Source organism: Scyliorhinus torazame, chromosome 3, assembly GCF_047496885.1.
Source record: "Scyliorhinus torazame isolate Kashiwa2021f chromosome 3, sScyTor2.1, whole genome shotgun sequence".
NCBI lineage: Eukaryota > Metazoa > Chordata > Chondrichthyes > Carcharhiniformes > Scyliorhinidae > Scyliorhinus > Scyliorhinus torazame.
The window spans coordinates 18,540,250-18,567,086 of record NC_092709.1 but is presented as its reverse complement, the minus strand read 5'-3'; the positions used below and the strand labels follow the sequence as shown (position 1 = coordinate 18,567,086).

Below are 26,837 nucleotides of genomic sequence, written 5' to 3'. Positions count from 1 at the left end.
GCTTGCTGAAGTCCATTTGGGAAGTTTCAAACAGGGTTCCTTCAACCACAAACAAGGGAGACAACAGCAGCTTGCACTCAAAGCAGGAGCCTCTTATTTCTGGTGCTTCCTCAATCTTTGGGAAGATGTTCTTGAAGTCATAGTCCTGTTAAGTCAACTGCGTTGCTTTTGAAGGGATTCCATCCATTCTGTGCCTGAGCTGCTCGTTGGAGAGCAGGGCTCCGGCGCAGCTTGAATTTATGACTGGTGGTGTTTGCCATTTCTAACCTGTCAGCTGTAGAGTAAAGAGGTTTCAGGCAAGGGTACACAAGGTGCAAAGTCAAGGTTAATGCTACAAAAATAGTGCCTTGGGAGGGAGGGAGGGAGGAAGGAAAGTATTTGCATAGCATTGCTCACGACCTTAATTACACAGCCAGTTCAGTACTTCTGAAGAACATTGCTCTTGCAATGCAGGGAACACAGCAGCGCCTTTCATAGAATTTACAGTGCAGAAGGAGGCCATTCAGCCCATCGAGTCTGCACCAGCCCTTGGAAAGAGCACCCTACTTAAGCCCACACATCCACCCTATCCCCTTTATCCCCGTAACCCCACCTAACCCTTTTGGACACTAAGGGCAATTTATCACGGCCAATCCACCTAACCGGCACATCTTTGGACTGTGGGAAGAAACCGGAGCACCCGGAGGAAACCCACGCACACACGGGGAGAACGTGCAGAAGGCTTTATGCGCAGCAGAATCCCACAAGCAGAGGCAAAGTAAATGGCCAGGTCCAGGACACCAGGCAGAATTCCCCAGCTCTTCTTCAAACATTACTGTTTGAGTTCACACAGGTCAGACAACGTCTCGGCTTAATGAGCTCAGTGGGCTAGACAGCTGGTTTGTGATGCAGAACAAGGCCAGCAGCGTGGGTTCAATTCCCGTACTAGTTGAGAATTCTGAATTCTCCCTCTGTGTACCCGAACAGGCACTGGAATGTGGCGACTAGGGGCTTTTCCCAGTAACTTCATTGCAGTGTTAATGTAAGCCTATCTGTGACAATAAAAGATTAATATTATTATTATTAAAGGACAGGGCAACACTCTGATCATAGAGCAAAGAGGAGACCCAGCTGCTCAAAGGCCTAGCCCACAGCCTGCTGACGCAGGGGCAATGAGTGCTCTGGTCTAATCCATCAGTGCACTTGGAGTCCTCCTCACCATGATTCAGTGCTTCCCAAAGAGAGGAAGGAGGGACAATCATTTAGCGCATCGCTCCTGTTCAGCAGAGATAGGGACTGAATTATTGCAGGGCGGTGAGTTGTGAGAAAGGGAGGTAGATGACATTTACCAGAGTTCACATTTTAACCCATCGATCTTCTCAGCACATACTGACTTAGACTCTTTGGAATTCTCCCTCCCCGGGAGCTCTGAGTCACTGAACATATTCAAGACAGAGAACGGTGGATATTTGGGTACGACAGGAATGATGGGATATGGGAATAGAGTGGGAGGATGTTGAGGGGGGGGATCAGCCATGATGGTATTGAATGGCAATGCAGGCTGGAAGGGCCGAATGGCCTATTTCTTGTTTTCAGCACTTGGCCTTTGTAGCCACGTAAAATGGCTGCGTTCCGATTAATCTGACCAAAACCCAGTTTAAAATGGCTAACCCGAAAGACTGCTGGGAAAAGCAGCTAACAAGACACAAGCAGGCAGCTGCAGACAGTATTGCATATTCGGCTCCTGGGAAGTTAGCCCAGATCGATACTCAGGGCTATCAACAGCCCATCAACCCAGGTATTTGCAGTTACATTCAGGACTATTTGCTGCCCATCCATTCAGACATCCACAGTTAAATCGGCTATCCCCGGGAACAATTGCAACATATTAGCAACTGAATACCGGGCCAGACCTGTCGGCGCCTGCAGTGGCCGAAACAAAGACAGGTGAACGACCGCCCCCCCGATCGAGGAATTGCCTCACCACTGGACACATCGACCCTAGGGATTGGGGACAAATCCAATCACTTGGGACTCAGGGTCAAGGGCCGCCCCGGGAGGCGGGAAGCCACTGGGCCCTATAAAAGTGAGGGGCCAAGTTCAGATCCCTCTCTCTCCTCTTCGCCTGCTCGAGACCTTCGCAAGAACAGCAACCGGCAACAGTAAGTTTGAATCCAGCGATCGCTATCCGGTAGAGACACCTAGCCACCGACCTGTAGCAGCCTTTTGAATCCCGCGGGCCAGATCTGATTGGACAAGCCATTCGCTTCCCTGACCTGGTGGGCTCTTCCTAAGTTAAGTATTGGCCAGTAGTGATAGGTTTTATTATATAGATAGTAGTATTAGTGTATTAATATTGCTTGTTGTATATAATAAATGATCGTTGTTTTAATCCTTACTAAGCGGTGTGCTGTATTATTAATCATAACCTGAACTTGAACCACGTGGCGGTATCATAAAGATACCTGGCGACTCGTGAGCAAAGGTGACGTAATCAGAGCCAATAGACTAAGGCTAAAAAGAGCAACACCTTAGTTTCAGAATGTCAAATTCTGCAAGAGTTTGCTTGCTTTCTCATGTTTCTTTCAAGAGCTGCCGCCACTCAAGAAACCAGCAATGCTTAAAATAAGTACAAAGAAATCCCCACGCCTCCGGCACTGATCCTCATTGTCACAGACCCAGTAAAATCTGGCTGGTTTATCAGAGGCTGGTTTAGCACACTGGGCTAAATAGCTGGCTTTGAAAGCAGACCAAGGCAGGCCAGCAGCACGGTTCAATTCCCGTACCAGCTTCCCCCAACAGGCGCCGGAATGGAATGTGGCGACTAGGGGCTTTTCACAGTAACTTCATTGAAGCCTACTTGTGACAATAAGCGATTTTCATTTTTTCATCTGGAGGATATTATCAATCGGCCCTGAAGGGTTATACTGGCTATTTCGCTCAGGGACACGCACAAGGTACCAATCCAGCTCTTTTGAAAACTGGTCATGTCAGGGGAGGTGGTGGTGTCGTATTATTGTCACTCGACTAGTGGGCAAAGTTCTTCACCTCGTGACGTCCAAACGTGAACCTCGATCAGGCGGAGAATCGGGCATCCGGCCAAAGTCGAAGTCCACGCACGGCGTCAATTCGGGCTCCATGCTCCGGTCCCTCGTTGGTGGCGATACCGAGGTTTCCGCCCGGCACCTTGCACCGGCATACAAAACCGGCATTTGCATGCATTTAAATGTGATTAGCAGGTTGGACACAGTATGCTCTGCCCTTCCGCGATGCTCCCTTCCTGTCAGGCGGAGGTGTCGCGGGTGTGAGTTACTACAAGTATTTACAAACATGGTCTGGGCGCCATGGCTGCAGGGGGGGGGCGGGGGGACCATTGAAAACTATTGGGCACACTGGGGATGGCTGCCTGGGCTGGGGGCAGTAGTGGGTAGTGACTTGGTGCCACGTCCGTGGACCTGGGGTTCCCCCTTCAGGACCGGGGTGGTCTGGCTCAGACCCCAATTTGTCTTCTAAATGCAAGTTTCCTGGCTGCTCACACTGCTGAGTGCTGCCTGTGTCCTTTAAATGCTCAGAAGACCTCTGGTCATCTGGGAGCCCATCCAGGCCGACCCTCTGGACACACTCATTTTTTTTTAAAAATGTGTTTTTATTAAGAATTTTTCAACAATATTTTCCACCTTACAAACAAACCCGCCCCCCCAACAAAGAAAAGAAAGAGAACTCGCGTGGCAAGACATGAACATGGCAAGTCAATACGATACAGAACTTTGTACATTGGGTTCTTCCCGTACATGTCAGTTTCCGGATCATTCATGTGTTTTCTTGCTCAAATGCCCCCCCAGAGAACCCCCCCCCCCCCACCCGCCCCCATGAACGATGTCCCCCCCCTCACCCCCTGGGTTGCTGTTGCTGCTGTCCAACCTTCATCTAACGCTCCGCGAGATGATCTAGGAACGGTTGGCACCGCTGTAGAACCCCTGCGCAGACCCTCTCAAGGCGAACTTTATCCTTTCCAACTTGATGACCACAGCCATATCATTTATCCAGGCCTCCACGCTGGGGGGCTTCGCCTCCTTCCACATTAGCAAGATCCTTCGCCGGGCTACTAGGGACGCAAAGGCCAGAATGCCGGCCTCTTTCGCCTCCTGCACTCCCGGCACGTCCACTACTCCAAATAGTGCTAGCCCCCAGCTTGGCTTGACCCGGACTTTCACCACCTTAGATATTGTTCCCGCCACTCCCCTCCAGAACCCCTCCAGTGCCGGGCATGACCAAAACATATGGACATGGTTCGCCGGACTTCCTGAGCACCTCCCACATCTGTCCTCCACCCCAAAGAACCTACTCAGCCTTGCCCCCGTCATATGCGCTCTATGAACCATCTTAAATTGTATCAGGCTAAGCCTGGCACACGAGGAAGGTGAATTAACCCTACTTAGGGCATCAGCCCATAGCCCCTCCTCAATCTCCTCCCCCAACTCCTCCTCCCATTTACCCTTCAGCTCCTCTACCAAAGCCTCCCCCTCTTCTTTCATCTCCTGGTATATCGCCGACACCTTGCCCTCTCCGACCCATACGCCCAAAATCACTCTATCTTGAATCCCCTGTGCCGGGTGAAGCGGAACTTCCCTCACCTGCCGCCTCACAAATGCCCTCACTTGCATGTACCTGAAAGCGTTTCCCGGGGGTAGCCCAAACCTCTCCTCCAGCGCCCCTAAGCTCGCAAACGTCCCGTCAATGAACAGGTCGCCCATCCTTCTGATCCCTGCCCGATGCCAGCTCTGAAACCCCACGTCCATCCTTCCTGGGACAAACCGATGGCTGTCTCTGATTGGGGACCACACCGAGGCTCCCATCGCTCCCCTGTGCCGTCTCCACTGCCCCCAGATCTTTAGCGTTGCCGCCACCACCGGGCTCGTGGTGTACCTTGTCGGCGAGAGCGGCAGCGGTGCCGTCACCAGCGCCCCCAGGCTCGTTCCCTTGCAGGACGCCATCTCCAACCTCTTCCATGCCGCCCCCTCTCCCTCCATCACCCACTTACGGATCATTGCCACGTTGGCTGCCCAATAGTAACCAGCCAAATTCGGCAACGCCAACCCTCCTCTATCTCTGCTACACTCCAGGAACCCCCTCCTTACCCGCGGGGTCTTGCTCGCCCACACAAATCCCATAATGCTCCTGCTTACCCTCTTAAAGAAGGCCTTAGTAATCACAATTGGGAGGCACTGCAATACAAAAAGAAATCTCGGGAGGACCACCATTTTAACCGACTGTACCCTACCCGCCAACGAGAGTGGCAACTTGTCCCACCGTTTAAAATCCTCCTCCATCTGTTCCACCAACCACGTCAAATTAAGTTTGTGCAGTGCCCCCCCGGCTCCTAGCTACCTGAATCCCCAAGTATCGAAAGCTCCTTTCCGCCCTCCTCAATGGTAGGTCGTCTATCCCTCTTCCCTGGTCCCCCGGATGGATCACAAAGAGCTCACTCTTTCCCACATTGAGCCCGAAAAATCTCCAAACTCCCGTAGGATCTGCATTACCTCCACCATCCCCTCCACTGGATCCGTCACATACAGCAACAGGTCGTCCGCGTACAGCGACACTCGATGTTCCTCTCCCCCTCGAACCACCCCCTTCCATTACCCCGACTCCCTTAACGCCATGGCCAAAGGTTCAATTGCTAATACAAACAGCAGAGGCGACAGGGAGCCCCCCTGCCTCGTCCCTCGATACAGCCGGAAATACTCTGACCTCCGCCGGTTCGTGACCACACTCGCCACCGGGGCTTTATACAGGAGCTTGACCCAACTAATAAACCCTCCCACAAACCCAAACCTCCTCAACGCTTCCCAGAGATACTCCCACTCTACCCGATCAAAGGCCTTCTCCGCGTCCATGGCTGTCACTATCTCTGCTTCTCCCTCCACCGATGGCATCATTATCACATTTAAGAGCCTTCGCACATTAGTATTTAACTGCCTACCCTTTACGAATCCCGTCTGGTCCTCGTGAATCACCCCCGGGACACAGTCCTCAATCCTCGTGGCCAACATCTTTGCCAGCAACTTAGCATCTACATTGAGGAGCGAGATCGGTCTATACGACCCACATTGCAGTGGGTCCTTATCCTGCTTCAAGATCAAAGAGATCGTCGCCTCCGACATTGTCGGGGGCAGGGTCCCCCCCCCTCCCTTGCTTCATTGAAGGTCCTTACCAGCAACGGGGCTAACAGGTCTACATACTTCCTATAAAACTCCACCGGGAACCCATCCGGCCCCGGGGCCTTCCCTGCCTGCATGCTCCCCAGTCCTTTAACCAGCTGCTCCACCCCAATTGGCGCCCCCAGACCCGCCACCTCCTGCACCTCCACCCTTGGGAACCTCAATTGGTCCAAGAATCGCCGCATCCCCTCTTTTCCCCCTGGGGGCTGGGACCTATACAGTTCCTCGTAAAAGGCCTTAAAAGCCTCATTCACTTTCCCCGCACTCTGCACCGTAGTTCCCCTGCCATCTTTGACTCCGGCTATTTCCCTTGCTGCCATCCTCTTACGGAGCTGATGTGCCAGCATCCGGCTCACCTTCTCCCCATATTCATATATCGCCCTCTGTGCCTTCCTCCACTGTGCCTCTGCCTTCCCTGTGGTCAACAGGTCGAACTCCGTCTGGAGACTTTGTCTCTCCCTGAGTAGTCCCTCATCAGGAGCCTCTGCATAGCTCCTGTCCACCCTTAAAATCTCCCCCACTAACCTCTCCCTTTCCCTGCTCTCTCTCTTCACTCTATGAGCCCTGATGGAGATTAAATCTCCCCTGAACACCGCCTCCCATACTACTCCCACCTGCACCTCCCCGTTGTCGTTGGCCTCCAGATACCTTTCAAGACACCCCCGCACCCTCCCGCACACTTCCTCGTCTGCCAGCAGTCCCACATCCAACCTCCACAACGGGCGTTGGTCCCTCTCCTCCCCCAGCTCTAACTCCACCCAAAGCGGGGCATGGTCTGAAATGGCTATGGCCGAATACTCCGTTCCCTCCACTTTCGGGATCAATGCCCTGCCCAGAACAAAAAAATCTATCCGGGAGTAGGCCTTATGTACGTAGGAGAAAAAAGAAAATTCTCTGGCCAAAGACCTGGCAAATCTCCACGGATCTACTCCCCTCATCTGGTCCATAAACCCCCTAAGCACCTTGGCCGCAGCCGGCCTCTTCCCCGTCCTGGATCTGGAGCGATCTAATGCTGGGTCCAACACCGTGTTAAAATCCTCCCCCATTATCAAGCTCCCTACCTCCAGGTCTGGAATACGCCCCAACATCCGTTTCATGAATCCAGCATTGTCCCAGTTCGGGGTATATACATTCACCAGTACCACCTCCGTCCCCTGCAACCTACCACTCACCATCACGTATCGGCCTCCCTTATCCGCTACTATGTTCTTGGCCTCAAACGACACCAGCTTTCCCACCAGTATTGCCACCCCTCTGTTCTTCGCATCCAGCCCCAAATGGAACACCTGTCCCACCCATCCCTTCCTTAACCTGACCTGGTCTGCCACCTTCGGATATGTCTCCTGAAGCATGACCACGTCTGCCTTCAGTCCCTTTAGGTGCGCGAACACTCGGGCCCTCTTAACCGGCCCATTTAGGCCTCTCACATTCCACGTGATCAGCCGGATTGGGGACCCCCCCCCCCCCCCCCGCCTAGCCATCTCCTATCTTAGGCGAGTCCCATGCTCGTGCCTCCCGCACCCTCCAGTCCCCCAGGCGGGGAACCCCCGCCCCGACCACCTCTTCCATTTTTAGTTCCTCCTCGGACAGTGCAGCAGCAACCCTGGAATCCCCCCTTCTTCCCCCCTTCCCTCCCCCGCTAGATCCACATCTAGCTCTTTTGCTCCCCCCATATTACTTCCGAGAGTCAGCTGACTTCTGCTGACCCCGGCTTCCCCCGCCTTCCCGTTGATCTCCCCCATGTGGGAGTCTCTCCTCCTCCTTGCCTTCCCCCCTTTTGGCGCGGGAAAAAGCCCGCGCTTTCCTGAACCAGCCCCGCCCCCTGTGGCGAAGCTCCTGTTGCAGCCATTATCCCAGCTCCCTCATCCACAAGTCTCACCTCCCTCCAGCACCGACGCCCACATTCCCCATCATCATCGTCTCGTCTACAGAAAAGAAAAGGGAAATTTTAGGAATTTGAACCAGAACTCGACCCAAACCCCAACCATCATCCCACCCATTAATTATTCTTTACCCATATTTACAACCCCATATACAACCAACATCTCCCCCTACAACCACATCCCCTCAGTTTGAGTCCAGTTTTTCCATCTGAATAAAGGTCCAAGCCTCTTCTGGCATTTCAAAATAATGGTGTCTGTCCTGATAAGTGACCCACAGTGGCGCAGGCTGCAGCATGCCGAACCTGACTCATTTTTTATGTGGCACCGCCTTGGCCCGGTTGAAGCCAGCTCTCCTCCTTGCCACCTCCACGCTCCAATCCTGGTAAACTCGGATCACTGCGTTCTCCCATCGACTGCTCCGCACCTTCTTGGCCCATCTCAGCACACTTTCTTTGTCCACGAAGCGATGGAACCTTGCCACTATCGCCCTTGGCGGCTCATCAGCCTCAGGTCTCCTCGCCAGGACCCGGTGAGCCCCTTCCAGCTCCAGGGGGGTCGGAGAGGCTTCCACTCCCATCAGCGCATGGAGCATCGTACTCACGTACGCCCCGGCATCAGCTCCCTCCACTCGTTCGGGGAGACCCAGAATCCGGAGATTCTTCCTCCTCGACCTGTTCTCCAGGACCTCAATTCTCTCGGCCCACCTCCTGTGCACCGCCTCGTGCGCCTCCATTTTTACAGCTAGGCCCAGGATCTCGTCCTCGTTCTCATTCATTTTATCTTTCACCTCACGAAGCTCCACCGCCTGGGTCTTCTGGGTCTCCTTTAGCCCCTCGATCGCCAACAGCACTGGCGCCAGCACCTCCTTTTTCAGCTCCTCCACACAGCGCTTAAGGAACTCCTGCTGGTCCGGCCCCCATGCTGCTCGCTCTCCGCCCTCTTGCTTTTTCCCCCTCGATTTTGCCGCTGCTCCAGAGCCTCTTTTTTCGCCGCTCCACCGCTGATCTCGGTCATATATCGTAAGGGGGGACCTTACTGCACCTTCCCACATGGGATTAATTCAGAAATGTTCCGTTGGGGCTCCTCTGGAGAGCCCGAAAGTCCGTTGTCGCGGGAGCTGCCGAAACGTGCGGCTTAGCTCCGCATCGCCGCAACCGGAAGTCTCTGGACACCCTCATACACTCTCATAGCCCAGCTGTATCATCAAGGGCCAAGCTGAATCAGGGGCCCACCAGGTGTTGGCACAACTCAGAAGCGCTGCGCCATTGCAAAGGAAGCAGGGGATCAGCAGAGTTAACCCCAACCAGAGGACACCTGCACTGCGGCCTACAGAACCCTCCCTGATTCTCCACCCCTCTCGGGGGCAGAGGACTCACCCATGACCCCCACCCCTCTGGATCATCAGCTGTCTCCTCCTGGTGAGACTGGCAGCGCTGACTGCCTCTGCCACTACCTCCCAGGCAGTGTTCAGGAGCGGAGGCTTGAGTCTGCGGACCATGCTGAGGAAGAGGGCCCCCCCCCCCCCGCTCCTCACTGGCATGGAGCTATGGGTCTACCTCGGACCCCTGACCTCGGGGGACAAGCCTTCTCTGAGCCTTCTTGGTGATTGCAGTGAGTGTGTGGTGAGTGGAGCGTTTAAAAACAGCTGCAGCTGCCAGACTCTTTGGCGCTAACTCCAGCCTCAGTGGTTAGAACTCCTGCTGGGCCGTGAATTATTCGGCATTCACGCCAGCAGAGTGCTGGCCCAATAGCATGTCCTGAATTGCTCCAGAAATAGCGCCCCCAACGGGAATGTGAACCGCACGCAATTCAGTCCCGGGGCCAACACTTAGGGCGTGAAATAGTGAAAAAACAACAGAGTTCCGTTTTGGACACAGTTAGAAGGCTGTTTCCTGGTAGTTTCCGCGCCGAGAACCACCCCACTATTAAATGGGACTTTGCTTCTTTTTTGGGCCCTGCAGACGCCGCACTCAAGACTCATTTCCCGCACTAACGGGCTCAGCTCACCAGGACAGGAGGAGAAATGGCGCCCCGATCTCTCGACACCCCACCGCAGCCTCTGGACCCCCCCACCCCCCAACCCCAACTTACCAATTAGGGATCCTCAACCTCCACTGCACCCCGCCACATAAAGGCAGGACACCCTGGGCCCGATCCCTGGCATGGGCTACCTGGCAACTGGGCACTACCAGGGTGCCAGCGCCAAAGTGCCCGGGTGGCATTGGGGTGCCAAGGTATCACCCTGCCCGGAGCCTGACCATATGGAGGCCTCCGATCACCTGGGGGCATCTTCAAATGGACCTTCCAGATCCGTTGTCCTGGAAGGTCAATGCTGCCTCCTCTAGCCTCAGTGTTCCCGGTGATCCATCTTCAGTTTCAGGAGGTCTACCTTCTTTCTCCGATAGTGGGTCAGTGATGTGGGGCATCTTTTCAATATGGCACCTGGACAGGACGGCGGATGACACGCCATCTGGGCCTGCCCGTCACTGAATACAGCGTGTAACACTCACACAATTAATAAGGTCAGGGCTGGACGATTTGGCATATTTTCCCGCTGCTCATCACAGCGTGAAACATTCCATGTTCCCGCCGCGCCACGGCAAGTAGTCTCAAAATGGGAGAATTCCACCTATAGTTTGCTCCCAGGGGATTCTAATGTGTTGCTTTCTTCCCAAATCAGATCCCAAATCTACATGCTAGAGTTGCCCGAGATTGGCGATTCTGAGGAGCTTTCTTCCATTCTCAATTGAATCCAATTGAAGATTCACTCCACTGAACAAACTCCGCTGGGTCGGAGAATCGCCGGGGGCTGGCGTGAATCCCGCCCCTGCCGGTTGCCGAATTCTCCAGCACCGGATATTCGGCGGGGGTGGGAATCGCGCCGCGCCGGTTGGCGGCGCCCCCCCCCCCCCCAGCGATTCTCCGGCCCGCGATGGGCCGAAGTCCCGCTGCTGGAATGCCTGTCCCGCCGGCGAGAATCAAACCACCTCTCTTACCGGCGGGACAAGGCGGCGCGGGTGGGCTACCGGCTGGGGGGGGGGGGCAGGCGGGGCGATTTGGCCCTGGGGGGGTGCCCTCATGGTGGCCTGGCCCGCGATCGGGGCCCACCGATCCGTGGGCGGGCCTGTGCTGTTTTCCTTCCGCCTTCGCCATGGTCTCCACTATGGCGGAGGTGGAAGAGACCCCCTCCGCTGCGCATGTGCGCGGATGCCGTGAGCGGCCGCTGACGCTCCCGCGCATGCGCCGCACGGCAAAGTCATTTCCGCGCCAGCTGGCGGGGCACCAAAGGCTTTTCCCGCCAGCTGGCGGGGCGGAAATCCGTCCGGCGTGGGCCTAGCCCCTCAAGGTGAGGGCTCGGCCCCTCAAGATGCGGAGAATTCCGCACCTTTAGGGCGGCGCGATGCCGGACTGATTTGCGCCGTTTTTGGCGCCGGTCGGCGGACATCGTGCCAATTGCCGAGAATCCCGCCCCTTCTATCAGTGCAGTTTGATTCTGCTGATTAATCTGAAGCTCTCACCACATAGAATCGCCCAGCACGGAAGGAGGCCATTTGGTTCATCGATTCTCTGCGAGCTCTTGTTTTAGAAACATTTTTATTTTAAAAGTACCAATCATTTGTTTTCCCCAATTAAGGGCCAATTTAGCGTGGCTAATTCACCTAGCCTGCACATCTTTTGGGTTGTGGGGGTGAGACCTCCACGCAGACACGTGGAGAATGTGCAAACTCCACACGGTCAGTGACCCGGGTCAGGGATCGAACCCGGGTCCTCAGTGCCGTGAGGCAGCAGTGCGGACCACTGCGCCACCGTGTCGCCCCTCTGCTAGCTCTTTGAAAGACTGTCCAATTAGTCTCATTCCCCTGCTCCTTCTCCATAGCTCTGCGATTTCTCCCGTTTGAAAGTTCCCGCCACCATTTCAGGCAGCGTAGTGCAGATCGTAACAAATGGCTCCGTAAAAATAATTGCTCATGATCTCCTCTCGGCCATTGGAAACAATTTCTCCCCATCAACTCTTATCGAATCCCTTCAATATTTTGGACGCCTTCAGTAAACCTCTTAACCTTTTCTCCCTGAGAAAGAACAATCCCAGTTTCTCTTGTCTCACATCGCTGATCCCTCCTCACCAAGCTTGTAATATTCTAGTTGCCCTCCGCAACCTCCTCAAAACACTGATAACCCTCCTGTCCAAAATTGGTTAAGTTTTCCAATCGAGGCATAAGCAGTAACTTGTACATTTTCTGTTTTTGGAATCTGTCCTTCTACTTATCAAGCTTAGGATATATTTTCTTCCCCCTCCCTCCCAAAATACAAAAACTGCCATGTAATACATTTTTGAAATCAACATGATTAATGGATCCTTGCATTACTGCCCAAATTATTTTCTATGCCATCTTTAGATCAGACTGTGGTAATATAAGAAATGACACGATCGTTGCTCACCAGGGTCAGCCGAATGTGGTCGAAAGGCTCCCCACTGCCGAATGCAATTGTACTTTCTTTCCTGAAACAAAAGGCAAATAACATCCAAGGTCAAACTGCAAGTAAGATTTAGAGGCACAGTTACTATTCACCTTTGTCATAATATACATCTATGTATACAATGGAGTGCAGACAGGCAGTGATTGACACACAGGATGACCAGTAAGCACACAGAACAGAGCAGCCAATCACCAGACAGGACACGACCACTATAAGCCAGAGGGCACCAGTTGTCCCGCTCTCTCTCGGGACCCAGCCTCTGAGACAGTCAGAGCTCGTGAGCTGGCCAGTGCCTACACCATGTGGTAGCTAGTAAGTCTGGTTAGGCTAGTATCAGGTCTCTAGTCAAGTCAGCATAATGTCAACCCACAGTTGAGCATGTATAATAGTTTGGATGTTGAATAAAATCGTGTTGCATTTTATCAAGTGTTGGAGGTCTGTCTCTCGCTACATGCACCAAGTGCAGTTCACTTCGACCCAGCCTACCCAACACATCAACCTTAACACAGCCAACTGCGCAGCAAGAGAAAAGGTTACATTTACGTAGCATGGTTCATGACCTCAGGATACCCCAAGGTGCTCACATCCAATTGTAGCCATGTCGGAGCCAGAACAATATTTGCATCAGGCCCCAGGAACAATGACACATAGGACCAGGTATTGTGAGGGTTTTTTGAGATATTGCTTGAGGGATAAATATTGGCCTGGACACCAGGGCTAATATTCAAGAACAAAGAAACAGCACAGGAACAGGCCCTTCGGCCCTCCAAACTTGTGCCGATCATAATGCCCTATAAACACAAAACCTTCTGCCCTCACTCAGTCCGCATCCCTCTATTTTCTTCCTATTCATGTACCCATCCAGATGCCTCTTAAATGTTGCTAATGTGCCTGCTTCCACCACACCCTCTGGCAGGTACCCACCACTCTCCATGAAAAACTTACCCCGCACATCTCCCTTAAACTTTCTCCCTCTCACCTTGAACCTGTGCCCCATTGTAATTGACACTTCCACCCTTCGAAAAACCCTCTGACTATCCACCCTGACTATGCCTCTCATAATTTTGTAGACCTCTATCAGGTCTCCCCTCAGCCTCCGTCTTTCCAGTGAAAACAATTCTAGATTTATTCAACCTCTCCTCATAGCCAACACTCAATGGGCTGAATGGCCTAATTCTGCTTCTATATCTTATTTTATGAACACCCTCGAGACCAGGCAACATCCTGGTGAACCTTCTTTGCACTCTCTCCAAAGCTTCCACGTCCTTCTAATAATGTGGTGACCAGGACTGCACGCAATATTCCAAATGTGGCCTAACCAAGGTTTGGTATAGCCGCAACATGGATTTCCCAACTCCTGTACTCAATGCCCGGCTGATGAAGGCAAGCATGCCATATGCCTTCTTAATCACCCTGGCCACCTGTCTTGCCACTTTTAGGGAACTGTGGACCTGCACGCCCAGATCCCTCTGTATGTTAATGTTCCTAAGGGTTCTGCCATTTACAGTATAATTCATACCTAGATTTTATCCTCGTATTTATCCGGATTAAATTCCATTTGACATTTCTGTGCCCAAGTCTCCAATCTATCTATATCCTGTTGTATCTCTGACAATCCTTTGCACTTTCAGCAACTCCGCCAATCTTCGTGTCGTCCGTTAATGTCTCCTTCCAATAATGCCCATGGGATTTCTTATGTTAATCCAAGAGGACTGAAGAGGCTTCGGTGTAATGCCTCATCCAAACGATGGTACATCCCACACACACACCCCCCCCACCCCCCGCACTGGGAGTGTCAGCATTGATTTTGTACTTTGGTGGACCTTGAACCAATGACCTCTGTGACCCAGAGGCGAAGGTGCTTTCAACTGGGCCATAGTTAACAGCGTCGGCAATTTATAACTCAAGTGCCTGGCAGCTCTTTGCCCTGATAAAACTCAAAACAATTAAATGCACCCCATCACATGTTTATTCATTTAAAGTTGAGTGATTCAGTTAAAGCTTTGTGAGGATTGAAAACAAATAATAAACAGGATTGGTTATTTGCTTTTGTTCCGTTCAAGTGCAACGTCAAGAGTTTACAAATACCCTGATTCATGCCGAGGATGAACCTAGAAACATAAGAGGTGAAATATTTACCTTTGTCACGCCTGAGACAAAAGGACAAAGATTGAGACAAAAGGGGAGGGATCTTTTAGCTTTGAGTGACATTTTAAAATGGTTGGTATCCAAACCGCCCTCTAAAATTTAGTTGCTGTGCACATTTATTTTCAACGTGTGATTTTGAAGAAAAAAGTTTTTGCGAGGCCCCAAGTCACGAGGGGTAACTAAAACGTATTTTTGTACAAGAACATGCCTGGTGCCAGGGTTGTCAGCAGAGCAGTGAAAGACCTCAGCACAATTCAATGTTGGAAAGCAAACAGCAACAGGATGGGGTTTCTCACGCTTCCACAGACTGCGCTTGGGTCCAATGGAAAGGCAGTGATGGACGCCGTCAGAGAGTCAAGAATTAGATATCATTGTAAGCCACTTGGTAATATAATTGCAGCTGGTGGTATACCTGGAGTTGAGAAACACCTTCAGTTCATTGAGTGCAAAGCGTTATTTCAAATGAGCATTTCCATACTGCTAAGGTGGATAGGGAGAAATTGTTCCACATGGGTGGGGGTGGGGGTGGTCAGTAAGATATTTTCCAAAACCACAAGGGGGGGGTTGCTGAGGTGAATTATTTACACAGCGAGTTGTTGTGATCTGGGATGCACTGCCTGAAAGCAAGGGTGACCAACCATCCCAGGCTTCCCTATTCTCGAGTGTCCTGCCACCCCGAGTTGTCTGTGTCAGGAAGCCCTTTGTCCTGTATTTTCAATCAGCGAATTCTGCACTTGCGCAGTACGCACACACGCCCTTCTCCCAATGCCCATTCCATGGACCCGCCCATCCCTCCGCACACTCACAGAATTGACATTAATCCCCCTAACTCGACCCTGACAGATCCCTCCACCCATCCTCCCTTCCCTTGAGGTTTTGTTCTATAAATTTAGAGTACCCAATTCATTTTTTCCAATTAAGGGGCAATTTAGCATGGCTAATCCACCTACTCTGCGCCTCTTTGAGTTGTGGGGGGCGAAACCCACGCAAACACAGGGAGAATGTGCAAACTCCACATGGACAGTGACCCAGAGCCGGGATCGAACCTGGGACCTCGGCGCCGTGAGGCAGCAGGGCTTTAAAAAAAATGTAGAGTATCCAATTAATTTTTTCCAATTAAAGGTCAATTTAGCGTGATCAATTCACCTACCGACTTTTTGAAAATTCATTGGCAAATAGGGTAAAGGAAAATCCCAAGGCTTTCTATATGTACATAAAAAGCAACAGGGTAGCCAGGGAAAGGGTTGGCCCACTGAAGGATAGGCAAGGGAATCTATGTGTGGAGCCAGAGGAAATGGGCGAGGTACTAAATGAATACTTTGCATCAGTATTCACCAAAGAAAAGGAATTGGTGGATGTTGAGTCTGGAGAAGGGTGTGTAGATAGCCTGGGTCACATTGAGATCCAAAAAGACGAGGTGTTGGGCGTCTTGAAAAATATTAAGGTAGAAAAGTCCCCAGCGCCTGATGGGATTTACTCCAGAATACTGAGGGAGGCTAGAGAGGAAATTGCTGAGGCCTTGACAGAAATCTTTGGATTCTCACTGACTTCAGGTGATGTCCCGGAGGACTGGAGAATAGCCAATGTTGTTCCTCTGTTTAAGAAGGGTAGCAAGGATAATCCAGGGAACTACAGGCCGGTGAGCCTTATGTCAGTGGTGGGGAAATTACTGGAGAGGATTCTTCGAGACAGAAACTACTCCCATTTGGAAACAAATGGATGTATTAGCGAGAGGCAGCATGGTTTTGTGCAGGGGAGGTCTAACTTGATAGAATTTTTCGAAGAGGTCACAAAGATGATTGATGCAGGTAGGGCAGTGGATGTTGTCTATATGGACTTCAGTAAGGCCTTTGACAAGGTCCCTCATGGTAGACTGGTACAAAAGGTGAAGTCACACGGGATCAGGGGTGAGCTGGCAAGATGGATACAGAACTGGCTAGGTCATAGAAGGCAGAGAGTAGCAATGGAAGGGTGTTTTTCTAATTGGAGGGCTGTGACTAGTGGTGTTCTGCAGGGATCAGTGCTGGGACCTTTGCTGTTCGTAGTATATATAAATGATTTGGAGGAAAATGTAACTGGCCTGATTAGTAAGTTTGCAGACGACACAAAAGTTGGTGGAATTGCGGATAGCGATGAGGACTGTCAGAGGATACACCAGGATTTAGATCATTTGGAGACTTGGGCGGAGAGATGGCAGATGGAGTTTAATCCGGACAAAAGTGAGGTAATGCATTTTGGAAGGTCTGATGCAGGTAGGGAATATACAGTGAATGGTAGAACCCTCAAGAGTATTGAAAGTCAGAGAGATCTAGGTGTTCAGGTCCACAGGTCACTGAAAGGGGCAACACAGGTGGAGAAGGTAGTCAAGAAGGCATACGGCATGCTTGCCTTCATTGACCGGGGCATTGAGTATAAGAATTGGCAAGTCATGTTGCAGCTGTATAGAATCTTAGTTAGGCCACACTTGGAGTATAGTGTTCAATTGTGGTCGCCACACTACCAGAAGGATGTGGAGCTTTAGAGAGGGTGCAGAAGAGATTTCCCAGATGTTGCCTGGTATGGAGGGCATTAGCGATGAGCGGTTGAATAAACTCGGTTTGTTCTCACTGGAACGACCTGACAGAGGTCTACAAAATTATGAGGGGCATAGACAGAGTGGGTAGTCAGAGGCTTTTCCCCAGGGTAGAGGGGTCAATTACTAGGGGGCATAGGTTTAAGGTGCGAGGGGCAAGGTTTAGAGTAGATGTACAGGCAAGTTTTTTTACACAGAGGGTAGTGGGTGCCTGGAACTTGCTGCCGGAGGAGGTAGTGGAAGCAGGGACGATAGTGACATTTAAGGGGCATCTTGACAAATACATGAATAGGATGGGAATAGAGGGATACTGACCAAAGAAGTGTAGAAGATTTTAGTTTAGACGGGCATCATGGTCGGCACAGGCTTGGAGGGCCGATGGGCCTGTTCCTGTGCTGTACTTTTCTTTGTTCTACCCTGCACATCTTTGGGTTGTTGGGGCGAAACCCACGCAGGCACGGGGAGAATGTGCAAACTCCACACGGACAGTGACCCAGAGCCGGGATCGAACCTGGGACCTCGGCGCCGTGAGGCAGCAGTGCTTGCCACCGTGCTACCCTGAGGCAGCAGGGCTAACCCACTGCACCACCGTGCTGCCCTTCCCTTGAGGTTTTTAACTCCACCCCCCATGGCACAGTTGCCGAAGAATCCCTTAATTTGTTTCCCAAGTGTCCGCCACCCTGAAAGGCAGACGGTGGAACGAGATTCAATGGTACCTTTCAAAAGGAAATTGGATAAATATAAGTAAAATGGAAACATTTGCAGAGCTACGAGGAAAGAGCAAGGGAGTGGAATTAATTGGATGGCTCATTCAGGGAGCTGGCATGAGCCTGATGTGTCAAATAGACTCTTTTGGTATTGTGCTACAGTATGGTACTGCCCTGGCAACCTGTAGTCATGGGTTCAAATCCCACCAGGGCAAGTTGTGAAAACTGAGTTCAATAAATCTGGCAAGAAATGGGCAAGCGCCAGTAAAATGATCTGTTTTATAAAAGCCAACTGGTTCACAAATATCCTTTAAACAAGGGAGTCCCACCCCACTGAAACAGCCCAGGCAATAGGTGATTCCAATCTACAATTTGTAAATGGATTAGGAAACCAAACAAAAACTCGTACGACACACGAGAATTTCTACTGAGGAAATGTGATCATTAGAATCATCCTAGAATTCCTGCAGTGCAGGAGGCCAATCGGTCCATCGAGTCTGCACCGATTGTCTGAAAGAGCACCCTACCTAGGCCCACTCCCCTGCTTCATCCCCATAACCTCACCTAACCTGCACATCTTTGGACACTAAGGGGCAATTTAGCATGGCTAATCCACCTAACCTGCACGTCTTTGGAGTGTGTGAGGAAACTGGAGCACCCGGAGGAAACCCACGCAGACACGGGGAGGAAGTGCAAATTTCGCAATGACAGTCACCCGAGGCCGGAATTGAACCTGGGACCCTGGAGCTGTGAGGCAGCAGTGCTACCCACTATACCACTGTGCCGCCCAGATGGTAGCCCGTACCTTCATTAAGAAGGAGTCTTACCTAATTTCTTTCTTACTGATGAAGCACATATCACAGAATCACAGAATGGTGACGGGACAGAAGGAGGCCATTCGGCCCATCGTGTCTGCACCGGCTCTTTGAATGAGCATCGTGACTTCATAGAATTTACAGTGCAGAAGGAGGCCATTCGGCCCATCGCGTCTGCACCGGCTCTTGGAAAGAGCACCCTATCCCCATAACCCAGTAACTCCACCCAACACTAAGGGCAATTCTGGACACTGAGGGCAATTTATCATGGCCAATCCACCTAACCTGCACATCTTTGGACTGTGGGAGGAAACCGGAGCACCCGGAGGAAACCCACGCACACACGGGGAGGATGTGCAGACTCCGCACAGACAGTGGGAGGAAACCGGAGCACCCGGAGGAAACCCACGCAGACACGGGGAGAACGTGCAGGTTCCACACAGTCACCCAAGCCGGGAATCGAACCTGGGACCCTGGAGCTGTGAAGCAATTGTGCTATCCACAATGCTACCGTGCTGCCCCTGCCGTTCCCCTGCCTTTTCCCCGTACCCCTGCACATTGTTTCCATTCAAGTAACCAACTAATGCTGTCTTGAATGCCTCGATTTAACCTGCCTCCACCACACTTCCAGGCCCGAACCACTTGTGTGAAAAAGGTTTTTCTCAGATCACATTTTCACATGCAAGCAATTCTGTCACTGGCTACAAATGCTACAGTTAGAGGGCACACCAGCCAGAAACATGGCATACCTGAGACCTTGGTGACACTTTGGCATTGGGTCTGGAGGTGTTTGGCTCAGGTGGAAGCACTCTCCAAGTTGAAAGGTTGTGGGTTTAGGCCAATACTCCAGAAACCCAGCACATAATCTTCAGGGCGGTGATTACTGTATGGGCACTGATGAGATAGTAAATAAATGAAGACACTGTCTGCCTGCTGTGGTAGGCTAAAGGATCTAGAAGAGGGGATTTGACCAGTCAACATTTAATCCAGTAATCCGACCTGATTAATCATTGTTCGTCTCACTGTTTGTGGGATCTTGCTCTGCACAGAATAGGTACCACATTCACCTAAATAGGTGGGCAGCACGGTAGCATAGTTAGCACTATGGCTTCACAGCGCTAGGGTCCCAGATTCAATTCCCGGCTTGGGTGACTGTGTGGAACCTGCACGTTCTCCCCGTGTCTGCGTGGGTTTCCTCCGGGTGCTCCGGTTTCCTCCCACAAGTCCCGAAAGACGTGCTAGTAGGTAATTTGGACATTCTGAATACTCCCTCTGTTATCCGAACAGGCGCCGGAATGTGGCGACTGGGGGCTTTTCACAGTAACCTCACTGCACTGTTAATGTAAGCCTACTTGTGACAATAAAGATTGTTAATTATTAAATATCAGCAGTGAATATATTTGAAAAGTAATTTATTGGTTATGAAGTGGGGAGGCGGTGACATAGTGGTATGGTCACTGGACTAGTGAACCATTACCCAGGGTAATCCTCTGGGGCCCAGGCACAAATCTCGCCACTGCAGATGGTGAAATTTGAATTCAATAAAAATCTGGAATTAAAAGTCTAACGATGACCATGGGCCGGGATTCTCCCCTACCCGGTGGGGCGGGGGGTCCTGGCCGGATGGAGTGACGTGAACCACTCCGGCGTCGGGCCGCCCCAAAGGTGCGGATTTCTCCGCACCTTTAGGGGCCAAGCCCTCACCTTTAGGGGCTAGGCTCGCGCCGGAGTGGTTGCCGTCCCGCCGGCTGGCGTGGAAGGCCGTTGGCGTCACGCCAGTCGGGGCCAAAGGGACTCTGCCAGTCGGCGGAAGTCCGCGTATGCGCGGGAGCGTCAGCGGCTGCTGACGTCATCCCCACGCATGCGCAGGGGTCACCTCCGCGTCGGCCATCGCGGAGGCAATGGCCGACGCGGAGGGGAAAGAGTGCCCCCACGGCACAGGCCCGCCCGTGGATCGGTGGGCCCCGATCACGGGCCAGGCCACCGTGGGCGCACCCCCTGGGGCCAGATCGCCCGCGCCCCCCCCCCCCAGGACCCCAGAGCCCGCTCGTGCCGCCTGGTACCGCCGGTAAGTGAGGTGGTTTAATTCACGCCGGCAGGACCGGCATTACAGCAGCGGGACTTCGGCCCATCGCGGGCCGGAGAATCGCCGGGGGGGGGGGGGGGGGGCCCGCCGACTGGCGCGGCGGGATTCTCCGAGCCGGCGGGGGCAGGATTCACGCCGCCCCCCAGCGATTCTCCGAGCCGGCGGGGGTCGGAGAATCCCGTCCCATGAAACCATTGTCAATTGTCGTAAAATCCCCATCTGGTTCACAAATGTCCTTTAGGGAGGGGAAATCTGTTGTCCATCCCCTAGTCTGGCCCACATCTGACTCCAGACCCACAGCAACGTGGCTGACTCTTAACTGCCCCTCAAGGGCAATTAGGGATGGGCAATAAATGCTGGGCCCAGCAGCGACACTCACGTTCCATGGATACATTTTTAAAAACATTTTCGTATGTCCAAAGGACATGCCAAACAGATTCTGGGTCTTACTCTGCTGCATTATGCTTAACATTAGAATAATTAGATTTTTGGTACTGTTGCATCACTTTTTGACTGAGCAGCACCTTTCAATTGCATCTGAGGTAAAATTATATCTGTGACAATCAATAATAGCACAGCATCAACCTACTGAAAACAAGCTCTACAGTATTGGTCTCTCCTCTTTTATTATTCTATCCCGGGGTGCGGGCATTGCTGGCAAGGCCAGCATTTAGTGCCCATTCTCAATTGCCCTTGAGAAGGTGGTGGTGAACGGCATTTTGATACAACTGAGGGGCTTGCCAGACTATTTCGGAGGGCAGTTCCGAGTCAACCACATGTAACCAGGGGCCTAACGGCACACATCAATTCTCAACAGTGAGAGAGCAGGCAGGTGGCCTGTTCCTGCAGAAAGTGGAATGCTTCTCTCTAAGCTGCCTCAAGCCTCGGCCAGACCCTCTCTGGAGCACTGGGCTCACTGTTGGCCACCTTACCTCAGGAACAAATCTTTGGCTTCAGAAGGGAGTGCAGCACAGATTCATTATAGGGGCTTAGAGCATGAAGACGGGCTGCAATAACTCGGCTTATATTCCTTTGATTATAGGAGGGCGAGAGGGTGATCGAATCAAGGTGTTTAAACTGTTAAAAGCATCTGGTAGATTGGAGACAAAGGAACTATTTGCTCTGGTGGGGGAAATCAAGGACAAAGGGACACAATCTTAAAACTGGAGCTACTGCGTTGGGAAGTGAAATTGGGAAACAGGTCTTCAGGCAAGGGGTGGGCTAAATCTGAAACTTTCTCTCCCTAAATAGCTCTGGATTCTGGGCCATTTGGAACTTCGAAGACTGAAATCGACAGATTTTTGTTAGACAATGGTTTTTAAGGGCTGTGAACAAAGGCAGCGAAGAAGATATGATGTGCAAATTGACCATGATCTTGCTGGATGCTGGTGCCAATCCTAAAGGCTGGATGGCCTAGTCCTAATGTGACTGACGTTCCTATTGAGGGAAAGATGGAACTGAATTCCAAAACGCTCGGTTGCGTGGAGGAGACCCACCTCTCCCGTTCAGCTGCACCTTCCGGCTGAGTTAGGAAACTCAGGATTCCTCTGGGCCCGGACTCTCCGAGGGATGGATCCGATGACCGGCATGGCGACATGCTGTTGCTGCCGCTGCTGCTGCTTTCCATGGGCTGCCGAGGAAAAAAGAAAAGGAAAGATAAACCATTTGAAGATGAATTCTCGGCGGACTTGACAGGCTCTTACCCCTGGCTGGAGAGTCTAGAACAAGGGGAACATGGTCTCAGGCTAAGGGCGTGGACCATTTGCGGACCGAGATGAGGAGAAATTTCTTTGCTCAAAGGGTTTTGAATCTTCGCGATTCCATACCCCAGGAAGTTGAGTATATTCAAGACAGAGAGACACCCAGTGATTTGGCCTCCACAGCCTTCTGTGGCAAAGAGTTCCACAGATTCAACACCCTCTGGCTGAAGAAATTCCTCCTCATCTCTGTTTTAAAGGATCGTCCCTTTAGTCTGAGATTGTGCCCTCTGCTTCTAGTTTTTCCTACAATTGGAAACATTCTCTCCACGTCCACTCTATCCAGATCTCGCAGTATCCTGTAAGTTTCAATAAGATCCCTCTTCATCCTTCTAAACACCAACGACTACAGACCCAGAGTCCTCAACCATTCCTCATACGACAAGCTCTTCATTTCAGGGATCATTCTTGTGAACCTCCTCTGGACCCTTTCCAAGACCAGCACATCCTTCCTTTGATACGGGGCCCAGAACTGCTCACAGAACGCCAAATGGGGTCTGACCAAAGCCTTATACAGCCTCAGAAGTACATCCCTGATTTTGTATTCTAGCCCTCTCGACATGAATGCTAACATTATATTTGCCTTCCTAACTGCCGACTGAACCTGCACGTTAACCTTAAGAGAATCATGAACAAGGACTCCCACGTCCCTTTGTGCTTCTGATTTCCTAAACATTTCCACATTTAGAAAATAGTCTATGCCTCCATTCCTTCTTCCAAAGTGCGTTTGATCTCACAGACTGTGTACCACGTTCTGTCTCACAGACCGTGGACCACTTTCTGTCTCACAGACCGTGGACCACTTTCTGTCTCACAGACTGAGTATCGCGTTCTGTCTCACAGACCGTGCTCCAAGTTCTGTCTCACAGACTGTGCTCCGAGTTGTCTCACAGACTGTGCGCCGCATTCTGTCTCGCAGACTGTGCGCCGCATTCTGTCTCGCAGACTGTGCACCGAGTTCTGTCTCATAGATTGCGCACCGCGTTGTCTCACAGACTGTGTACCGTGTTCTATCTCATAGACTGTGTACCGCATTCTGTCTCACAGACTGTGTACCGCGTTCTGTCTCACAGACTGTGTACCGCATTCTGTCTCCCAGACTGTGTACCGCATTCTGTCTCACAGACTGTGTACCGCATTCTGTCTCACAGACTGTGTACCGCATTCTGTCTCACAGACTGTGTACCGCATTCTGTCTCCCAGACTGTGTACCGCATTCTGTCTCACAGACTGTGTACCGCATTCTGTCTCACAGACTGTGTACCGCATTCTGTCTCAGAACCTGTGTACCATGCTGCCTCTCGGGGCCGTCAATCCCTCTTAATTGTCCCACCTCACCAAATCAAGCAGCCCCACTTGGTTGAACGGGCTTTTTTCTCGCCACTCCACCTCCAATATTTTTATAACTAAGAAAGGGAAGCGAGGTGGTGGACTGATACTGCCATGGAGAACATTGGCAAGAAACACAGGAGCAGTAACAGTGTGAGGGTCAGAGGTTGGGTGCCACACGGCTGACGATTGTCAGTCTTGGAAGGTGGCAGACACAGCAGGATCGTGCGACCAGGGGTTAACAGCTGGGCAGAGAGTCACGCGAGCTGGTAAAAGTGGGGAGTGTGATGGAAAGGTCCTATGGGCTGTCGACTGTCAGTGGGGTCGTGTCAGTTATGGTTCAGAGGGTGACAATGTCTTCGCTCAGTTGTAAACTGTGGGTTCAATGCCCATTCCAGAAATTTTCAATTTGCGCTGACACTCTAGTGCAACATCGAGGGGTCACTATAAGGGGCTGGTTTAGCACAGTGGGTTAAATAGCTGGCTTGTAATGCAGAACAATGCCAGCAGTGCGGGTTCAATTCTCATACTGGCCTCCCTGAACAGGCGCCGGAATGTGGCGACTAGGGGCTTTGCACAGTAACTTCATTGAAGCCTACTTGTGACAACAAGTGATTATTATCATTATTATTGTCAGAGGCCCCATCCATTGGAGGAGCCATTAAACTGAGGCCCTCAACTGCCCTCTCGATTGGACATCTAAGAACCCATATTACCAAGAAGAGCAGGGGCGTTCGCCCTGGTTTCCTGACCAATGTCTAACCCTCAACCGGCATCATTATAAAAACAGCTTATCCGGTCATTTTTTAAAATAAAATTAGAGTACCCAATTAATTTTTTCCAATTAAGGGGCAATTTAGCGTGGCCAATCCTCCTTGACTGCACATCTTTGGGTTGTGGGGGTGAAACCCACGCAAACACGGAGAGAATGTGCAAACTCCACACGGACAGTGACCCAGAGCCGGGATCGAACCCGGGACCTCGGAGCCGTGAGGCAGCAGTGCTAACCACTGCGCCACTGTGCTGTCCTTGATTATCCGGTCATTATCTCAATGCTGTTCGAGGGATCTTGCCATGCATAAATTGGCTGCTGCGTTTCCCTGCACATTGTCGGATGCAAAGTGCTTTGGGATGTCCTGAGATTGTGAAAGGCGCTATATAGATGCAAATTCTTTCTGACTGACTGGCCAACTGTGCTGCACCAAGAATTTCAGTTATGGCGCAGAGGAATTGGTGAATCATCCTGTGATAACCTGCACGGGGCTCATCCAGCTGGGGATGATTGTTTCCCCGTGCTCATTGGAAATTGTGCTCCCCTGCTGTGGGCGGGATAGCTTACCCAGCACTGGTATAAAAGCTTGGCCCCTGTAGAGCCGGTTAGAAAGGAGAGAGGGCCCGTGAGGTATACCAGGCCTCACATAGGTAATGTTGTTAAAAAGACTTTTATGAAGCTTATCGGACTCCCCCTAGCTTTATCTTACATCCTGTCTCGGTAGCTGGGGAATGTCCAAAATCATGAGGTGCCTAGAGAAAGTAAACAGGGGTCAACTGTTCCCGTTGGCGGAAGGATCCGGAAGCAGAGGTCACCGATTGACGATGACTGTCAAAGGAAGAAACGGCGATATGGGAGAATCTTTATCACACAGCGAGAGCTGAGGACCGAGAATGCACTGCCTGACAGTGTGGTGGAGGTGGATTTATTCATGACCGTCAAAGGGAAAGTGGAAGTTATCTGAAGAGAAAACATTGTTAGGGATAGAGGGAAAGAATAGAGTGGGACTTATAGAAAGGCAGCATGGGTGTAATGGGCTGAATAGCCTCCCTTATCTGCTGCAATATTTCTCTGGTAAAATGACTCTATGAACGTACCTCTGGAGAATCCTGGTTTTCGTTTAGCTCAGAGAATTTGCAACTTGATTTCTGCCTCTTTGGCTTCATGCTTTCCTCGATGTAGCTACTGTTGCTCTCTTTTATCTTTTTATCATTGGCCTGGGAAGGATCCAAAAGCCCCGATCGGCCCTCCTCATTAGTACTGAACGTGGAGGGAATGTTCTCTTTGTTGATGTCATCCCTGTGGAGCAAGGCAGGTTTGAACATATTTTTACAAAGGCATTTCATGAAATGAAACAGTGGGTTCAGTCCCAGTTAAACATTGTGCAGGGGCTGTCTTCACTAATGCCTTCAACACTTCAGCTCACAATTCAGTCAATTAATGGGGCATTCTACCATAATGATAATTCAGGGTGTATTTCCTCAGATCTTCTGTTTGGTTGCTGTCACTTTGACAGGAGGTTGGTGGATGCAAGTATGTTGAGTTTCCAGTGATGTTACAGCAGGAGAAAACCGGTGGAAACTTACCCCTAAACCTCCATTAATAAACCTCCAAACCTCCACGAATAAGCCCCAAAACCTTCATTAATAAACCCTCAAATCTGCAGTAATAAACCCCCAAATCTCCATTGATAAACCCCCAAATCTCCATTGATAAACCCCAAAATCTCCATTAATAAACCCCCAAATCTCCATTGATAAACCCCCAAATCTCCATTAGTAAACTCCAAAATCTCCATTAATAAACCCGAAAATCTCCCATCAATAAATCCCAAAATCTCCATTAATAAATCCCAAAATCTCTATTGATAAACCCCAAAATCTCCATTAATAAATCCCAAAATCTCCATTAATAAATCCCCCAAATCTCCATTAATAAATCCCCAAATCTCCATTAATAAATACCCCAAATCTCCATTAATAAACCCCAAAATCTCCATTAATAAACCCCCAATACTCCATTAATAAACCCTAAACCTCCATTAATAAACCCCAAAATCTCCATTAATAAACCCCAAAATCTCCATTAA

At 51.1% G+C, this 26,837-nt stretch overlaps 1 protein-coding gene across 3 annotated transcripts in view; it reads right to left on the bottom strand.

Annotated features, from left to right (window-relative positions):
• The window catches only part of fam13a (family with sequence similarity 13 member A), a 299,844-nt gene that overhangs the window by 43,916 nt on the left and 229,091 nt on the right, over window positions 1-26,837 (bottom strand). For all 3 annotated transcript variants that reach the window (XM_072495341.1, XM_072495343.1, XM_072495342.1), the window contains 3 exons: window positions 25,846-26,047; window positions 22,387-22,520; window positions 12,524-12,584 (listed from right to left, as the gene is read on the bottom strand). In XM_072495341.1, the coding sequence (XP_072351442.1) occupies window positions 12,524-12,584; window positions 22,387-22,520; window positions 25,846-26,047 (397 nt within the window). The remainder of the gene's footprint in view (window positions 1-12,523; window positions 12,585-22,386; window positions 22,521-25,845; window positions 26,048-26,837) is intronic.